Source organism: Leucoraja erinacea, chromosome 39, assembly GCF_028641065.1.
Source record: "Leucoraja erinacea ecotype New England chromosome 39, Leri_hhj_1, whole genome shotgun sequence".
NCBI classification, from domain to species: domain Eukaryota; kingdom Metazoa; phylum Chordata; class Chondrichthyes; order Rajiformes; family Rajidae; genus Leucoraja; species Leucoraja erinaceus.
In genome coordinates this window covers 5,717,874-5,738,604 of record NC_073415.1, presented here as the reverse complement: position 1 = coordinate 5,738,604, position 20,731 = coordinate 5,717,874, and the positions used below count along the sequence as shown (strand labels likewise).

The window sequence follows — 20,731 nt, the reverse complement described above, 5'->3', positions numbered from 1 at the left end:
CCTCAGAGCTATATCTAACTCCCTCTTGACACAGCAAGATCCCACAAACATATGATTGTGACCAGGTAATCTTACTTGTTTTAATTGCAGTTATTTGCAGTAAAAGGATGCAATTTTAGTTTATGGTTAAACCATTGGCTTGGCAACTGCACATAACTCACTTTCTCTTCACCCAACAGTGCTGTGGGAATCCACAGTGGAATGGAAAGACAGAAGTGGAATGGAATGAGATGGGGGGGGGGGGGGGGGGGGGGGGGGGAGAGAGGGGGGAAAGAGAGAAAAAGAAAGGGAGAGTACGAGGGAAGAGAAAAAGAGAAACAAGACAGAAAAAAGTACACAATTGATTGAACTGACAATCCTAACCATGATAATGTTAAATGAACATTTCACTTTAAATATACAAGCTTCCCAGTTGTGATCTGCATCAGAAAGAGCTTCATCAGTAAATCTGTAGAAGGGTTTCAGCCCGAAACATTGCCTATTTCCTTCGCTCCATAGATGCTGCCCCACCCGCTGAGTTTCTCCAGCATTTTTATCTACCTCAGTAAATCTAATTACTTTCATTTAAAACCCACGGGGAATGCATCTTGCTCTTGAGAAAACTTTGTAATACACACACACATGGAATCATTGAATTTTACAATGCAGAGAGGTCAATCACCGTGATGTGTTTGCACTGGCTCAGAACAGGGGGTCAAATTCGATCCCACGCTCCGACATCCCCCGCTTAACCCTGCAATTTATATGTACCCAATTGCTCTCTAAACATTCTTACAGAGTCTGCTTCCACTTTTTGGGTAGTGTGTTCCAGATGTCTGTGTGTGAAAAATATTTCCCTTCATTTCCTGTCTATTCCTAAAGCTACTGGAAGATGCTGTGAAACATGCAACCACCTAGAAATGATGCAGCATAGGCATTGCGCGCAAATCACGCGTCACCATGCGCCAGCACAGCTGTCTGGTACGTGTGATGTCATTAGAATACCCTGCTTCCCTATTCTGCATCATGACCATCATGGAAGGACTACAGATGTTATTGCTACAGCAACAGAGACTTCTGTTAGCAGCAGCCCTCATACTTACAGATCAGCCAGGCAGGAGTACAACAAGAAAAGCTAGCACGAAACCCAGGAAGAGGTCCGTGTGGACGAGGTTAGGAGTTACATGACATGTAAAAGGCAGGCCGACTGCGTATGCGCGTCACATGTTTACGGACGTTGACGCACGGTGACATAACCACACGTCACCACGCGATACAGCGTGTGTAGCCAATGCGTCAGCGTGTGTAGCCAATGCGTCAGCGTGCGTACGCGATATGTCACGCAGGTGCGATACTGCGCGCCACTGCATGCGATTCCACGCCTCACCATGCGCAATGCGTACGTCACCCGCGCACACCCCATGCGACCTATTTTACATATGACGCGTAAATGAGACACAAATGACGGCCTAGTGGGACAGGCCCTTCAGAGCCATGCAGCATGGAAACAGGCCCTTCAGCCCACCTTGTCCCTGCCAACCAAGTTGCCATACTGGTCCCATTTGCCCCACATCCCTCAATACCCTTCCTACCCATATATCTGGCCAAATGTCTCCTAACATCATAAATGTCATAACCAACCCTTCTGTCACTGGCAACAATTCAGTGAAACGTCAGTCAAATCTCTCATTTTATTTTGCTCTAACAATTAGTCCAGCTCCCTAATCCTATTCAAGGAAATTCCTTTTGCATCCAAGGTCACACGTTCTAAAGTGTGAAATGAACACAGTTCTCTAGGTTCCCTGAAGCCAAAGATTCCTTCTCTAATTGTGTTGCCACCTTCAGTTCTATCCATTCCATCACATCTTCTTCCTTCATGCCATCTGGAGTCTTTAAAATTGTGTCCAGAACCGATTCATAATGTATCATCAAAAACACTAGAGGTCTTAATAATAACTTATGGACACACCTATATATATGTGTGTGTGTGAGTGTGCGTGTATATATCTATCTATCTATATCTATATTATAAAATTACTAGCATGATTTGATGGCTATTGTGTATATATATATATATATATATATATATATAATATGAAAGATAGCATGGTTTTACAAAGGAAAATTATTTTTTATTAGCGATTTATTTCTACTGAAGAAATGGAGATGGCTGAGAAGGGAATGCAGTTGATATTGTGTGCATGGAGTTTCAATAGGTGTTTGGCAAAGTACCACGCACAGGATTAGCAGCAAGAGACAGCCACAGTATTGGAGAGAAAGCAGGGGCTTTGGTAGTGATGCCATTCCGATGTCTTAAGGTTATTGTAGTCTTTCCACTGACTGGTCAGCAAAAAGCCCTTCACTGTACCTCGGTACACGTGACAATAAACTAAACTCAACTACACCTCAGGAAATAGGTCTTAGAGCAGGTTCAAAATGAGTAACATCGTTTCTGGAAAGAGAGCTTTCAGCCACAAGGTTGACAAGAAGTAGATCAGAGTTGTTCTCGTTGGAACAAACCAGGCTGAGTTGAAACTCAAGAGAATGCAGATGCTGGAACCTTGAATAAAGCACAGAGTGCTGGAGTAACAGCGATTTCGGCAGCATCTGTGAAGAGAATAGATAGGTGATGTTTTTGAAGAACGGTCCCAATCCGAAACATGCCTTCCCATTCCTTCCACAGATGCAGGCTGAGAGGAGATGCGAAAGAGTTGTGCAAGATCAAACTGATTGCTGATCGGGCATATAGTGCGAGTCTGCTCCATCAGTGAACAGTTCATAGACCTTAGAGTACAGATTGAAAGTTTGGGGCAAAAGATGTGGTGGCAGATGGATGAGTGGGATGGAGGAAAACCTTTCTTCTGGACAGTGCAGGTACACTCGTGTCTGAAGATCACTGGAAACCGAGACAATTAGAACTTTCAAAGGGAATTGGATAAGCATAAGATTAGCCAAGATTCGGAGAAAGAACAGAACTTGAGGGTGATTGGATTGCACTGCTAAGTGTCAGAAAACTGATGACCAGTTTCCTATTCTTTTAGATTCTCTCAGAATAACCCAGGATGCCTCCCACACAAACCAGCTAATTTGGCGACTTTGTGCATGTTGCCAACCTTGTGCACTCATCCTCTTTACTTTGTGTATATTCAATGTTACTAAAGCCTCCTCATTCCCAGTGACACTGCCAGCATCTAATTTCCTATCTAATGCCTGAAACCTTTCCACCAGAATAAGTAATTTTGATCCCATCCTTAAAACCGCTGTCCTTTCACTTGTAACTCCCCTTCTTGTTAGCGGCAAATTCTTTGCCTACTCTCTCTAATTGACATTTCTTGTACCCTGCATTTAGCTTGCTTGTCTCGTATACAGGTCGTATAGATTTCATATAGAGGACATAGGTTTAAGGTGTAGGGGAGAAGATTTAATAGGAATCCGAGGGGTAACGTTTTCACATAAAGGGCGGTGGGTGTATGGATCGAGCCGCCAGAGGAGGTAGTTGAGGCCGGGACTATCGCAATGTTTAAGAAACAAGAAGACGGGTACATGGATAGGACAGGTTTAGTGGGATATTGGCCAAATGCAGGCTGGTGCGACTAGTGTAGCTGGGATATGTTGGCCGGTGTGGGCAAGATGGGCCAAAGGGTTTGTTTCCATGCTATATGACTCTATGACTCTAAGGCAGATTGTAATGTCCACATCACTCAAGTTTACATCTGAAACAAGCAGGCAATGGTGGCGGAGGTAACCCAGAATGGTTGGAGGGATGCAGTAGAAAGTGGCCTAACAGCAAGTTGGAATGTAAGCAGTGCTTACCCTTAAGAACCACATGCTGCAGAAAGTGCTCTATATGCAGCTGGACACCACTGAGACAGTTAATTCAGCAAGTTATTTTAGGCAGGGGATGAGGATTTCGACTTACATACAATCTGACTTGTATAAGAGTTCATGGAACTCAACCCTTACACAAGTCAAGGAATGCCTGTATAGCCTTTCATACCTTCAACATACGAAAATATATCAGCCTCACTGAAATGTCAATATATACTGCTAGGCTGTGCCATATATATCAAATCTCACTGATGGACATAACACATATGACACAAAAAGCTGGGGTAACTCAGCGGGACAGGCAGCATCTCTGGAGAGAAGGAAATGGTGATGTTTCGGGTTGAGACCCTTCCTTTGAAACGTCACCCATTCCTTATATCCGGAGATGTTTTTTGTCCCGCTGAGTTACTCCAACTTTTTGTGTCTATCTTTGATTGAAACCAGCATCTGCAGTTCCTTCCTGCACATATAGCAGCAACTCACTGACACACAATACATCAGCCATTAACTCACTCCTGTACAACATATCTCCCAGTAACCCAGTGGGTCAGGCAGCATCTCTGGAGAGAAGGAATGCACATATCTCCCAGTAATATCACTGATACTCGTCAATATATGTATCAGTAATCACACTGTTGTACACATTCTAGCACACCCACCAGTAATCTCAATGATACTCATGTCAACATATCTGCCAGTGATATCACCAATGGATACTAATAAATCAGTCTGAAGAAGGGTTTCGGCCCAAACCGTTGCCTATTTCCTTCGCTCCATAGATGCTGCCGCACCCGCTAAGTTTCTCCAGCATTTTTGTCTACCTTTGATTTTCCAGCATCTGCAGTTCCTTCTTGAACAATAAATCAAGAGAATCAGGAATGTTTTATTGTGATATCTCCTGAAGCGGAACAATGTGATTCTAACTCGCACCAGCACAACAGGTTTGTAAACACAATACTCAATAGATAACACAACAAAAACGTTCAATACATAAAAAGCCCAATGCTGTATAGTGCAAAAACAAAACAAAGCCCCAAAGTCCCTCGTGCAAACAAGGCGTTTTGTGGTTTAGTTGGAGTTCAGTGTTCATAGCCCCATGTTATTTGGTAAGATGCTGTTCCTGAACCTGGACAATACAGTTTGCAGACTCCGATGCCTTCTCTCTCTCCGATGGCAGGAGTGAGATAAAATATATACCAGTAATCTCACTAACACACAACCTATTAACCAACAATTTACTGATATACACTCTAAAGGGCCTGACCCACTTGGTGATTTTTTTTGGCGACTGTCAGTGTCATTGACACGTATCAGGGTCGCCAAAAGATTTTGAACATTTCAAAATCCAGCGGCAACAAACGCAAATGTTGCGGCACTTGAGAAACACCACGCATCAACACCTCGTCATGCCACGACTGTTTCCGTGACCATCAATGATGCCGGCAGTCGCCGAACAAAATCGCCAAGTAGGACATGCCCTTAACATATCTATCAGTAGTTTCACTGGATGTATGATACCATATTACCACATCACAGTGAAATAACTGCCAGCAATATCAGTCTGAAGAAGGGTCTCAACCCTTCGTCACCCAATCCTTCTCTCCAGAGATGCTGCTTGTCCCACTGAGTTACTCCAGCATTGTGTGTGTGTGTACCTGCACTGATGTGAAGCACTTTGGTCAACGTGAGTTGTTTTTAAACATGCTGTACAAATAAATGTATTATAATTATTTTGCAGTATATTTTAGAATATGTGGAGATTGCTATAAATCTTCTGGAGCACCAGCCAATTGTCAAGACAGCACAACAGCAACAACACTGGTGTGGGGGTTATGAGGATCAAAGAACAGCTCTCTTGGTGAAAGCAGAGCACTGGCTATGTACTAAAGAAAATTGTCTTAAAAAGTGAGCACGTCATAATAAAATGGTATATATAAGGAAACCGGATTGAGTAGAATAAGAGAACAGATAGAAATGAAGTGTGTGAAAGGTTGATAGAGCTCAGCGTACGTCAGCATGTCTGGGTGGGATGCATCCTTGTCTCAACAAGATGATAAGTACGATGACACTGTTCATTTATCAGTTGTGTGGGGCCCATATCATTGGGCCGGAGACTTGCAAATGATGCATCCTTGTTTGGTAAGCAAAGTGCTGGAGGAACTCAGCAGGTCAGGCAGGCATCTGTTGTGGAGGGAATGGATGGACAAAGTTGCGGGTTTGGACAGGCAATACAATCAGTCTGAAGAAGATTCTCGACCACAAACATCGTCTGCCCGTTCGATACACGGATATTGCCTGATCTGCCGACTTCCTCCAGCACTTTGTATTTTTCTCAAGATTGCAGCATCTGTAGTTAATTGTGTCACTAACTCTAGTCAATGGAGGAGAAATTAGTGAAGAGAATTGTTTCTCAAAAGCAGCTGTCATGTTGAAAAATATATCAAAGAAGCAGGTAGATTTATCAATCCAGATTTTATTAACATTAACATATTATTTTATAACTTGGCCTCATGTTTGGCACAAACATTGTGGGCCAAAGAGTCAATTCCTGTTCTGTACTGTTCTATGTTTTGACACTCAATAAAAGAGCTACTGGAAAACTCATCGATTCACTCCCCAGGTCATGTCTATTCCATCTAGCCTTTCTCCAATATATATTCAGATATTTAAAATTCTTAATTATTATTAAGATGTTGGTTTAATATTCTTCTGAAATTTCCCCCAACAATATTGCTGTCCACGATATATAACCTGTGCTTTACCAAATGCATGAGCCCTCAAGGTTCAAGACTGTGATAGTACTTTTGATGAATACTGGTACTATTATAGAATTAATAATACTTAATACTAATAGTACAATTTCTTCCACTTCACTATTGCTGTGAAGAAACAGCAGGCAGTTAAGCTGAAATTGCCACTTCTGTCTTGCTAGCTCTTGTGTGAACAAGATTTCCAACATCACCTCAAGATCTTGCGGTAACTTACACCTTCACCTCAGAAACCTCATTGATCAAGCTGTCGTTTACAATCTATTACCTGCAAGGCTTTGTCCTGCCTCTCCTCTCTTCTAGCTTTCTCAACTTGCTATCCTCCCCTCCCCCACAACCCATCCTTCTCCCACAATCAGTCTGAAGAAAGGTCCCAACTGGAAACGCCATCTATCCATGTTCTCTAGATGCCGCATGACTCCGAGTTACTCCAGCACTTTGTGTCTTTTTTTGTAGATCAGCATCTGCAGTTCTTGTAATCCAATTATCATTTACATACAAGGATTGTAATCTCAATTTACCCCAGTTACCACGGCTCTCCTGTCTAATCCATCCCGATTCTGGATTAGCCTTTACTTTAACAGAGTTCTTCCATCCCAACCCATGTTGTCTCTCCTCTCCGACATTGGTGTCCACAATATATGGCCAGTAAGTTAGCAAATAGATGAACCCTGAAGGTTTATGGCTGCCAGGTCACTCCTCCAGGATCCATCCATTCCCTCTGGTAGTTTAGCCCCTGTCCCACAGGTAAATGCAGACATGCAACAAAGGCTTTTCCCCGTACCATGGTACAGGTGACAATAAACAATAAACTAACCAAGAACACATTGGGTAGGCCATTTTTTCCTCATCTCAGTCCAAACTTTTTCACCCAGAGAGTTGTGAATCTGTGGAATTCTCTGCCACAGGAGGCCAATTCACTGGATGTCTTCAAGAGAGGGTTAGATTTAGCTCTTAGGACTAAAGGAACCAAGGGATATGGGGGAAAACCAGGAGTGGGGTACTGATTTTAGAGGATTAGCCATGATCATATTGAATGGCAGTGCTGGCTCGAAGGGCCGAATGGCCTATTTTTGCAACTATTTTTCTATGTTTCTACATCACCAAAGTCACTGTTAAACTGAACAATGTACACACCAGCAAACGTATAATGAAACTCAAGATAGACACAAAATGCTGGAGTAACTCAGCAGGACAGGCAACATCTCTGAATAGAAGGAATGGGTGATGTTTTGGGTCGAGACCCTTCTTCAGACTGAGAGTCATAGGAAAGGGAGACAAATAGATATAATAATTAAACTTGCTGGTACAACATGGCCTTCACACCTACCAGAAAAGCAACTATAAACACCCCAAAAAACTGCAGTAACGTTACTGATTAGGTCATCCATAAAAGGCAAACTCAAACTACAACTGTGGTAAATTAGGAATTAGGAATTTTAATTCAGTTGAAACTCATTTTTGGTGAAATGTTACATTATTATTCAATTGCAGAATGGCTTCTGCCATCCATGTCAGGTCAAACGTATAGAGACTACAATCCCACAAGCACCAGCTCCGAATCATAGTCAGTACATATATGAAAGGCAATGGATTTGCAGCATTGATGGGGCAACAAAGGTTTTGGGGACCGTGCCAGTAATGTCCACATCCTGAAAAAGAATGCTTGAAGACAGCGTTGAATCTGCCTGACATCTCACTGAAACACTGTTGGCTGTACATTATCAAAATATTTTGATCAGCTTCATTCTGGTGTTTTAGATTGGGTTGTGTAGATGGAAGCTCAGAAACAGGCCCTTCAGGCCATGATGTGTGTGCCAAACATGATGCCAAGATAAAATAATCTCCTCTGCCTGCAGTGATCCATACGCCTCCATTCCCTGCATAACTTGTGCCTATCTAAAAGCCTCTCAAATGCCACCATTATATCTGCCCCCACCACCACCACCTGTGGCAATGGCCAGACACCCACCACCCTGTGTAAAAGTCCTGCCCTGCCCACCTGCTTAAAACTTTGCCACTCTTACCTTAAAGCGATGCCCTCTAGTCTTTAATACTTCCATCTTGTGGAAAAAAAAGCTTCTGACCGCCCACCCTAATGTGCCGCTCTTAATGTTATATACAAATCTCCCCTCAGCCTCTGACAATCAAGAGAAAACAAATCCAAATTTGTCAAATCTCGTCTTGTAACTAATACTATTTAATCCATTCAACATTCTCAAACAAGTCTGAAGAAGGGTCTCGACCCGAAACGTCGCCTGTTCCTTCTCTCCATAGATGCTGCCTGTCCCGCTGAGTTTTTCCAGCATTTTACGTCTACCTTCAATTGTTCCAGCTAAGTGCTGGAGGAACTCAGTAGGTCGGGCAGGCATCTGTTGTGGAGGGAATGGATAGGCAATGTTGCGGGTTTGGACAGGCAATACAATCAGTCTGAAGAAGATTCTCGACCCCAAACATCGTCTGCCCGTTCGCTACACAGATATTGCCTGATCTGCCAACTTCCTCCAGCACTACACCTTGTATACTATTTCCCATTCCACAATTTATTTTTTAAATGAATAGCTTAAGGGCTTGTCATAGGATGCGAGTTCACGCAAGAGCTCTCCCGAGTTTAAAAAAAAATCAAACTCGTGGTAAGTACGTAGAATGTACGTAGTGGCTACGTCGGAGCTCATGGATGTCTCGTAGCGGCTTGTAATGTTAACGGCAGGTACTCAGGAAACGTGGAAACTCGTGAACTTTTTCAACAGTGTGAAAAATTTCCAAGAGTAAAAATACACTCGTGATGAGGAACCACGAGTTTGATCACTGGTCGGCGCGGACTCGGTAGACCAAAGGGCCCATTTCCATGCTGTATCTCTAAACTAAACAAGTTGGTACAAGATGCCGAGTTATCGGTTACAAAACAGGCAGGTGGTCACCTGGACATTTCTTTCATTAAGTTACAATTTGGGATGGGGGCAAGGAAGAAGTAGGAAGGTTGGGGAGGTGGGCCAAGGGGATGGGTAATGGAAAAATACTGGACAACACAGGGAAGCAACACCAACTAATTAGAATGATGGATGGATGGATATCCTTGGCTTCCTTTTGTACTGGAAGTCAGTCCCATTCTTCTGCTGGACAGGCCAAGGTTAATAGCTGTGGACAAAGCAAGGTTAAATTTTTCTGCAATCACTACTGCTAATTAAACAGTCTTGCAATCTTCATTGCCAAGTGCCCAAGTTTGGATTGGCATCCTCTGTGCCTCTAGCCTCTCCACGTTAATTAAATCCCCAAATCTTGGTCCCAGTCCAATGATAAATTTCTCTTCCAATTTCTGCAAAACAGCCATTGCTCTGAAAGTGCAATGCCCAAAACCGAACACCAGGCACATGGTACCCGAACAAAGACTTATAAAGAAGACTCAAGGAACTGTAACCTTGAACAAAAACAAAGCGCTCAGCAGGTTATGCAACGTTTGTGGAGCAATGGACAAATGACATTCGGGTCGAGACCCTTCTTCACACTGGTGTATATCGAGGATCAATTTATACAGTTTCAGCATTACACCTGAATTATCTGCCTCGTTTTTAAATATATATATTTTTTTAATTGGTTTATCTTATCCAGTGATAAGACACAAAATGCTGGAGTAACTCAGCGGGCCAGGTAGCGTCTCTGGTGAAAGGGAATGTGATGTTTCAGGTCAAAACCCTCTTTCCGACTCTTATCCAGTCATCTTTAAAGACGTGTGTGTCCACACACACTATCTGGTCTCTTCAAAATTGTGCTTTTCAGTTCATATTTCTTCCAATTTGTCCTGCCCAAAGTCTTTGCTTCACAGTTTCATCATTCCATGTGTGTTGCTAATGAACCGCAGAGTGAGTTTCCCAGTGGATGCAAAGGGAGGGGGAGAGTGAGCCCAGAGCATTTGACCACAGATTTCTTCAAGTTTGGAAGACACAAAGTGCTGGAGTAACTCAACGGGTCAGGCAGAGCATTTGACCAGACTGATCGGGGGCGGGGACAAGAAAGGGAAAAGGGAAAAGGAGGAGGAGGAGCAGAAGGCTTTGGGGAGAGACAGCAGGGGGGCTGAGGAAAGTTTGGAAAGGACACAAAATTGCTGAATTCGAGTAACTGCAACTCCCCAAACGGAATCAGAGCAAATTTCGTCTTAGAAAAATCTTAGCAAAATGCAGATACCAATGCAAATGATGTTTCAGGTCTTCAGACTGCATTGTATTTCTTCCAGTTTACATACAGTTAAAACTCCAAGCGAATTGTGAAAGATGTCCTTGGCATAAGGCAGTACAACTCCGACAATCTGGCACCTTTGGTGGAGCAGGATTAACAGAGTTTCCGGACTTTTGGACGTGACTTGGTATTGAGTCCCCAACACGTTATTATTTTGCTTTGTTTGTTTAAACATGCTACAAAGATGATATAGTGAATTTAAAGGGAGTAGGAAATATGCAACGCTCCTGACCCCCCCCCCCCCCATTCCATCTACAAACTAACCTACATCCCTGAACCCCGGTGTTCCAGACCACCAGCTATACACCTAGACTACAGTCCAGACCACAGCTCCAGCCACAGATCCCGCTTGCTCTCTGGACCCTGCCTCTCGATGTTGTAGACCAGTTCAAATGAATCCCGAATCACTGTCGGTTCCCTTGATAACCCGTGTAGAGCAAACCATTACAGAGCGTTAAGCAGAAGATGTGGCACATCATGTTCCACACAGCAAAGGGGAGAGGAAGAGTGAACTCATTCACCCTGTTGACGCTAATACCACAAGATTACCACAAAGCAGGAAGGAGCACTTGACAAGAGCTGTTTGCTTTTTGATAACGACTTATGTTAATGTAGCATCTCGAATGTAGTTAAGTATTTTCAGTTCATACGTTTTTGGAGCAGAATTAGGCCATTCAGCCCATCGAGTCTACTCCTCCATTCAATCATGGCTGATCGATCTTTCCCTCTCAACCCCATTCTCCTGCCTCCTCCCCATAACCCCAGACACCCGTATTAATCAAGAATCTATCAATCTCTGCCAATATCCATTGACTTGGCCTCCACAGCCTTCTGTGACAATGGATTCCACCAGTTGAGTTAAAGATCTGTTGCCAAACAAAATCTGAGCCCATGCTAACTAACTTTGATCCCAAAGGCGTGCGAGTATACAAGTTAATCAGCCCCTGTAAATTATCCCTGGTGTGTGGTAGAATGGGAGGATCTGGGGGAGTTGACGAGAATGTGGGGAGAATTACATTTGATGAGATTAGTGTAGGATTAGCGTGAATGCATGGTTGATTGTTGGTGGTGGAGTCGATGGGCTGAATGGCCTGTTCCGGTGCTGTATCTCTCTTTCCTGACTCTGTGAATGAATCTGCTTCCGCTGTCCTTTCAGCCAGGGAACTCTGGCCCGGGAGTATTTGCAGTGCGATAAAAGTTTTGCTCTTATCAACCCCGAGTTCTTTAGCTAATCACTGAATCTATGTAAAGCACAAGGGACGGCAGCTTGTGTGGAGGCAACTCTTTTTGGGTCAGAATCCTTCTTCACACTGATTGTAGTAGGGGGAAAGAAAGCTGGAAAAGAGGTGGGGATGGGACAAAGCTTAACAAGCAATAGGTGGATACAGGTGAAAAGGGATGATTGGCGGATCTGTAGAGTAAGTGACAAAGGCTAGAGATAAAAAGGTGTCTAAAGATTGTCAGATAAGGAGAAGAGTGAAACATAGAGCCAGAGGAAGGAATCTCAATGGAAGTGGACAAAAAAGCTGGGGGGGGGGGGGGGGGGGGGGACTATGGAACAGTGGGAGAAATGGTGAGCACAGGAAAGGAGGAGAGTTGTGGAACAGAGAAGAGAGATTTTAGGTTTATGCTCATTATTGTTACATGTACCGAGGTACAATAAAAAAGCTTTCCAATCAGATCAGGTAACACGATACATAATTACAATCAAATCAAATTCAAGTGGAATAGGTAGAGCAAAGGGGAAGATACAGAGTGCATAGTTCTCAGCACTGTAACGTACCAGATCGATGTCCACAATGGGGTAGTGGTGAATCAGATGGTACCCCTAGCCCTTGAAGGGGAAGGGGGAAGGGTGTGTTACTTAAAATTGGAAAATTCAATGGTCACACACAAGGTGCTGTTGTGTCGGAAGGAACTGCAGATGCTGATTTCCATTGAAGATAGACACAAAATGCTGGAGTAACTCAGCTGGTAAGGACTCTTCCCGAAACGTCACCAAATCCTTTTCTCCAGAGATGCTGCCTGATCCACTGAGTTACCCCAGCATTTGGTGTCTATCTACCAGGTGTTGTTCGTCCCTCTGGCGATGGAGGCCCAGGACAAAATTGCCGGTATGAGAATGGGAAGGAGAATTAAAATGGTGAGCTTCTGTGGCTCCCAACTCACCGGCTTGTGTTTAGAAGGAAGGCGAGATGGTGGGCCAGGACAGAGGCCCAGAGACGGGGAGGGGGGAGAAGACCATTGAATGTACACCCCGTCTCTGTTTGTCTCCTTCCCAGCGGATGTTGAGAAGAAGGCAAAATGTCATTTCTCAAGAGCTCCTCCAGCATTCAGCAACTGATACTGGGCCAGTCAATGGGTGCACAGATACAAAGCTTCATGGTAATTTAGAGAGGGGGGGAGGGGGGGGGGGGGGGGGGGGGGGGGGGGGGGGGGGAGTAGGTTGGGGGAGGGGTGGTGGTTGGTGGAGGGACCTTGGGCACCAAGTTCAGAAGTCAGATTACAACTAAAATAAAAGACTATAATCACCCCTTCCAAACAGAAATAAATTATTACGCTGCAGATATTGCTTTGTGGCAAGGGATAGAGGGGAAAAAATAATAATAATAATTTTGAGCAAAAAAAAAGTGATCCTTGCAGGAATGAGTTGGAAGGAACTGTAAATGCTGGGTTACACAGAAGGTAGACACAAAATGCTGGAGTAACTCAGCGGGTCAGGCAGCATCTCTGGAGAGAAGGAAGATGCTGCCTGTCCTGCTGAGTTGCTCCAGCGTTTTGTGTCTATCTTGCAGGAACGAGCTGTATTGGCAGCCTGTGCCTCAGACAATGGAGCGAGTCAGTGGGCCTGAATATCACTGAGTGAGTAACGAGGATCTCGTCTTGTCGAGGCTAAGCAACAATGCAAGTCACTCTAGCATTTTGTGTCTACCTTCCATGCCAAGTGGGACTGTGGACATGGCCACACCCTGGTCACATTATCATTGGGCTTGTCCCAGCCCCTACAATAGACCTGGGCGCTCTCTTCACCATTCCATTCTGTCTGCCTTCAACTCGTGGGTTCCCAAGGAGACTGAGTTGTGAAGGATTACCCGGCCGTAAACCAAATCTCCACAACCCACCCTCCCTCCCTCCTCTACCCCCGACCGTATAACCTCCTTCCATCGCGAACACTCGACTTATTGGAAGGGAGGTCTGTGCCTGAATTCACTGCCAGAATTCACTGAACTCCCTTGACCAACTTGGATGAAGGGCATGTGTGGAAAAAAAACTTAAAAGTGGGATCAAGTATTTCTCCAGGGGAGGAGGGAATGGATTATTTCTTTAGCCTTGTGTTGCTGCGGTTGTGTTAGCATCATCATATGACGGGCAGCTGCTGTAATCTGCACCTTTTGGAGTTCAAAGCCAAATTCAACAACAAAAATCATCCCGCGAATGGGATGATTTGCAAATTTTCCAACACACAGGAGAGGTTCCAGAATGGGATTCATCGCCTCTTTTTCAACGTTTGATGCAAGTTTACATTAAACTGTGTGTGTGTGTGTGTGTGTGTGTGTGTGTGTATGTGTGTGTGTGTGTGTGTGAGTGTGTGTGTGTGTGTGAGTGAGTGAGTGAGTGTGTGAGTGTGAAACACCCAGCGCCGCAAATGCAAAGGGATTTTGGGGGCAATATTGCGGTCAATCTGCGGGCTTTTGTCTTTCAATGGCCCCATTAAACTGCACAACAAATGACCCACTGTATGGCTGAAAGCCGGTGAATTTGGTGAGCGACGCTCAGCAAACACTGGGGCTTTTCTGTACACTTTGAAATCCGTCTCCTTAAAAAAAAAACCCACACGAGATTAAAAATCTGCTGTTTTCGACACAGCCGTTTGCAAGTCAGAAATATAAAGTTTCCCAGATCTTGCAGCTGGGATCACAAAATTAATTTCGTTCAGTTCAAACACAAAGGGGTTCTTGGAGAGTGAAGAGTCGCAGTTAGCTGTGAAATGCAGTGATTTGCAACCAACTAAAACCATTCCCACGATCATTCAGCAACACATTATTTTACACAAACATGCCACCTGATACTATGCAGAAAACCCCATCGCAAATCCTGATTTTTTTCCCCCTGTATTGTACAAATACTTCTTGCAAATAAAGTTTTCCTTAAATCAAACCGTACCTTCACAAAGCGCCGTCAAACAGACTCCCCAAAGTAAATTCCAGAGTTTTAAATCACCCATTGCTCGCAGCTTTAAAGTTCCGAGATTTTCTCCGATTCCTCGTTTAACTTATACATCCGTCCAAACGTGGAGCCCAGGATTTCTTTGTGTTCATGGGGAAAGGAGGGGGAGGAATTTTATACACTTTTTGTTTTAAAAGACAAAGCGCCGGGAGAACCCTCGGTTCGAACCCCCGATCCCGCGCCTCCAAACTTCAGAGCAAACTTTTTGAAAAGTTCATCACCGCTGGCAGCCTGGAGTAGCGCAGCGGACTGTATCCCTCCGCGCCGCACGGGGGTTGTGCTCCGGCGGGAGGTGTCCCAATTGACTGGGTCCAGTACACACCCGGGCCGCCGCTGCTCGGAAACTCCCAGGCTACAGCCCCCCAGTGTGTTCCGTCCCCTTTAGCACTCCCTCTTGCTTCAACTGGGAGAGGGAGAGGGGAAACACAATCTGCTTGAACTACTTCCTAGAGGCAGAAAGTTACCATTAACAATCATTGAAAAGTTTGCTGTATAGTTAACTTCAGTGTTAGGCTTTTTTGTTAACTCTAGAATGACTCAACGAAGGATTGAGAAATGGTGAGGAAGTTTGGGCCAAGGGGAAGTATACTTGATATTGGAACATTTTGATGCATCAGGGGAAAAATTTGTTATTCATAGAGCATTCAGTCTTCCCTTGGTCTGTTGCCTGTAGTTAAACATTATGATAAACCTTTTATTGAAAGTGGTTTGTGGCTTGTTTTTGCTTTCCTGAAGTTGACATGTTCAATATATAGATATAAAACACACACACACACACACACACACACACACACATATATATATATGTGTGTGTGTGTGTGTGTGTGTATATATATATATATATATATATATATATATATATATATATATATAGGATATAATATATAATAAGGATTTAAAATATGTTGACTTCAGAAAGGCTAAAACATGCCTCAATGTCGAGACACTTCTCAGAAGTCTTTAGGTAAAACAATTATCATAATTCTCAATATTTTACACATATCTGTCTATAAATGGATGTATATATGGTTTTTTTTTATTGTATATGTAAATTCGTATATACATATTTGTATGATATGGATATAAATATGAATAGAAGAATTTACAACATCAACTCTATATAGATATGCATGTGTGTGTGTATATGTATATATATATATATATATCTATATATATATATATACACACACACACACATATATATATGTGTGTGTGTATATATATATTTACATGCACATACAATAATATACACAGACACATATTGTTATTTATTGAAACACAGCACAATACAACAGTGGGATAACCAGTGTAAACAGATGATCGGTGTGGACTCAGTGTGCCGAAGTACTGTTTCCACGTTGTGTCTTCAAACTAAACTAAAGCACAGGAACAGGTTCCTCGGCCCACAAGGTCTGTGCCGAACGTGATGCCAAGATAAACTAATCCTTGCCTGCATGTGACGCATATCCCTCCATCCCCCTGCATATCCACGTGCCTGTCTAAATGTGGGGCGATGGTTCCCTTAAGAAAGGAGGTGAGGGAGCCTTCTGAGATATCACTTTAAAAAAATGAGATGGGGCCCCTTTAAATGTGGGGGGAGGGTCACTTTCATTATGAGAGGAGGACCCATAAAAACTGTGGTGAGGGTCATAGAAACATAGAAAATAGGTACAGGGGTAGGCCATTCGGCCTTCCGAGCCATCACTGTCATTCAATATGATCATCCAAAATCAGTAGTACCCCGTTCCTGCTTTTTCCCCATATCCCTTGATTCCCTTAGCCATAGGAGCTAAATGCAACTCACACTCTCTCTTGAAAACTTTGTAAGAGGGAAAAGGACTGCCTTAAAATTGGGGAGGGGGTACAAAGTGCGGAAGGGGTCACTTTGAATTCCGACAGGGCGTCCTTTAGAAGTGGGAAGTAAGCGAGGACTATGGTCTCTATAAAAGTGGCATCTTAAAAAGTGGAGGGGGGGTTGGTCCCTTAAAAGTGGGGAGCAGGTCTTTGTAAACGTGGGCTGGAAACCCCCTTGGCAAAGTTGGAAGTGTGTCCCATAAAGTGTGGGGAAAGGTTACTTTAAGATTGGATCAGTATTCCTTACAAAAAATGGACAGGGGGATCACTTAAAAGTGGTGAGAGGGTCTTTTAGAAAATAGGGGATAGATTTTGTTATATTGTTGCATGTTACAACCCAGTTTCAATTGCAACAATATTGCAATATTATATTGTGTAGGAAGGAACTGCAGATGCTGGTAGGCGAAGACAGGCCCAAAATGCTGGAGTAACTCAGCGGGACAGGCAGCATCTCTGGAGAGAAGGGATAGACAACGTTTCGGGAAGGGTCTCGACCCGAAACACCACCCATTCCTTCTCTCCAGAGACGCTGACTGCCCCGCTGAGTTACGCCTGCAATTTATGCCTTATCTTTTGCAATATTACATTGTTGCCATTGAAACTTTGTTGGAAGGAACATGCAACGATGTAACAGACTCAGATGAAAGTGGGGAGTGGACTCGTTTGATACTGCGGGAAAGTGCCACTTTAAAGCTCCTCTAGGATCTTTGCTTTAAAGAGTTTGTGATGCCGACGTCGGAGGTATTCCTTCAACGGTGGAGCGGATAAATCAAGTTACCGCAGCGGCATGGCGCTACAGCTCCCCTTGTCTGATACACCGGGGTCGTGTCACCCAAGGGGGGCAAAGCTTTACCCAAAGACCGTCAGAGAGAAAGAAATAACGGGCAATATGACAAAGAGTTTGCAGAAAAGTTTTCGAAACAGTTTCTTGCTGCGATCCACCAGTGAAATGAATCTCCTTTTCTTGTTCACTACGTTAATTATAAACTTTCAACTTGTTTTTAAACGTGTGCTCCTTCTTGACTTTATCACCCCCAACCCCCACCCAAGTTTATAGAAGGAAACGAGTTATACGAGTAGGGTGGTGGGCTGGTGTTTCCCTTTTAAGGGATGTATCAAGTAAGGTCCTAGGAAACAGTGGCAGCTAGATTAATCCTTGATATTAAATTAAATCTCTTAGAAACATAGAAAAAAGTTGCAGGAGGAGGCCATTCGGCCCTTCCAGCCAGCACCGCCATTCATTGTGATCATGACTTCCTGGGATATGTCCGCCAGCATAGACCCAGATTCCCAACCTGGGCTCAAAAGCTGATCCTGCCCAGATCCACAGGAGGGTAAGGAAAACAAAGAAGCTGTCAGGTTGCCTATAACTGGACTACACAAATCCTCCACAGAAGCTGCCTGGCCCACTGAGTTCCTACAGCACATTATGTTTTGAAAAAGCTGTATGATGTTCTCACATGATGGACCATGGTGGTGCAGCCGTAGAGTTCCCGCCTTACAGTGCGAGAGGCCCAGGTTCGATCCTGACTAAGGGTACACATTCTCCCCATGACCGCGTGGGTTTTCTCCGGGTGCTCTGGTTGTAAAAATTATAAATTGCCCCTATTGTGTGGGATAGTGCTGGTTTAAGAGAATTGCTGGTTGGCACGGACTCGGTGGGCCGAAGGGCCTGTATCTCTAAACTAAACAAAACCATGCATTACTAAAGGTGAACATGGCAGAATATTGGAGCTATATTAATGCTATCGGAACAACCTCCATTGACTTGGTTTTGGGGAGCAACACCAAAAACAAGAGCACCTTTCAATCCAATGATTCTTTTGTGTCATGTCTTGCGATGCTTGCTGTGGATAGTTCCATATCAGAGGCTCATAGAAGGGTTCAATTTACCAATAAACCATCATAAGATACTTCCAAAACACAAAGTACTGAGTAACTCACTTTGAGTAACTCCAGCATTTGGTGTTTTGCTCAAGATTTCAGCACCTGCAGTTCCTTGTGTCTCCATATTGTCCTTGCACTTCACAGTCTGTCACAGTAACCAATGTCCCTCCTGGGATAAATAAAGTTCTATCGTATCGTAAAATGTCAATAGGTAGCTCAGACCAGGTGACTTAATTGTGGAGAAATATAATCCTCTTGATCCCATTTTCTTTGCAGGTGTCAGTCAGTCCAACACGAATATTGTTGTCTGAGTCTCTATTCTCTCTGTGTCAATACATGATTCACATTTACCTTCTGCCATTTGTCTTCCTGATGTTTGCAACATCTGGCTGTGTGAAGACCTGGCTGTGTGAAGACCTCCCTGATTTGCAGAAGTACGTTTTTCAGGATACTAATGTCAGGAGAAGCAATAAATAAATAGTTAGTGCTATGCGGTACAAAGCACATCAGAACATAGAAACATAGAAACATAGAAATTAGGTGCCTTCGGCCCTGAGCCTGCAGAAGTAATATGATTGGCTGATCAGGTATCCCGTACTAATACCCTCATCCCCTTGGCCACAAGCACATCTAAATAAAAATAGCCAATGAACTGCTATGCGGGCAGAGAGTACAAGATTCACCACATCAGTGTGAACCATTATATCCTGGTATTATGTTAAACAAATATATTAAAGGATAAGAGATTGAGCCAGATGAATGGAATTGGGTTAAATATCAAACAAAATATAATTGATTCTGAAGTGTCTGAAGCCATAATGGTGTCTTGTTTATCTTGTACATTGTCTTGTGGTTATTTCTCATTTTGTATCGGTGGTCTATTCCATAATTACTAGTCTTGTTATGATTCAGAATGAGGCCGTTCAGCCAATCGGGTACATGCTAGCTCACAGCTGAACAATTCCAGATGAATAAGGCCATTCCCCACCTTTGTTTTTCTGTAGTCCAAAAAACTATTCTCTTACACACCTATCAATTCTCCTTTGATTCTCTTTCCAGGGTAAACAAGAGCCAAAACATTTACCATACACAAAGTGCTGGAGTAACCCAGTGGATTCGGCAGCATCTCTGGAGAACATAGATAGATTAAAGTTTTGGATCAGGATCAGAAGAGTCTCAACTGTCTCAATAGAAACTAATTACTAGTCAGAGGGTGGTGAATCTGTGCAATTAATTGCCACAAAAGGCTGCGGAGATCATCAATGGATATTTTTAAGGTGAAGATTGATAGATTCTTGTTTAGTAAGGGTGTCAGGTCAGGGTGTAAGGGAGAAGGCATGAGAATTGGGTTGAGAAGGAACGATAGATCAGCCATGATTGAATGATGGGGTAGACTTGATGGGCCAAATGGCCTAATTCTGCTCCGATAACTTGTGAACCTATAGGATCATAGTGATACAGTGTGGTAACAAGCCCCTCAGCCCAACTTGCCCACAGCAGCCAACATGTCCCAGCTACAGGTAGATAAAAATGCTGGAGAAACTCAGCGGGTGCAGCGGCATTTATGGAGCGAAGGAGATAGGCAACGTTTCGGGCCAAACCCCTTCTTCAGATTTTGGCATGTGGGAGTAAACTAAGCATCCTGTGGAAACCATCTTGCTCATGGGAAGAATATGCAAACTCTCCATAGAGAGTACCTGAGCGTTGGATAAAGTCTGATTTTGGACCTACGAGGCTGTAGCACAAAATTCCCCACCACCGTGAGGTTTAGCCCTTTACTGAAACATGGGGATCCCAATAGATGAGTCATTTTCTGTCTCTGGAATAGATAGCGTATATGGATCCATGCAGGTTTTGTTGATTATCACACAATTAAGCTATTGCATTTAACATCATCACCCTTTCGTAAGGAGTGTGGTGTATGAACATATAAAAATCTATCGGCATTCCCACTC

At 43.6% G+C, this 20,731-nt stretch overlaps 1 protein-coding gene across 1 annotated transcript in view; it reads right to left on the bottom strand.

The window, feature by feature from the left end:
• LOC129714317 (neurogenic locus notch homolog protein 2-like) overlaps nucleotides 1-15,395 on the bottom strand; it is a 139,353-nt gene extending 123,958 nt beyond the window's left edge. Inside the window, 1 exon segment of the mRNA XM_055663857.1 lies at nucleotides 14,973-15,395. Coding sequence (XP_055519832.1) covers nucleotides 14,973-15,033 — 61 coding nt within the window. The 5' untranslated portion in view covers nucleotides 15,034-15,395.
• Nucleotides 15,396-20,731: the final 5,336 nt, after the last annotated feature.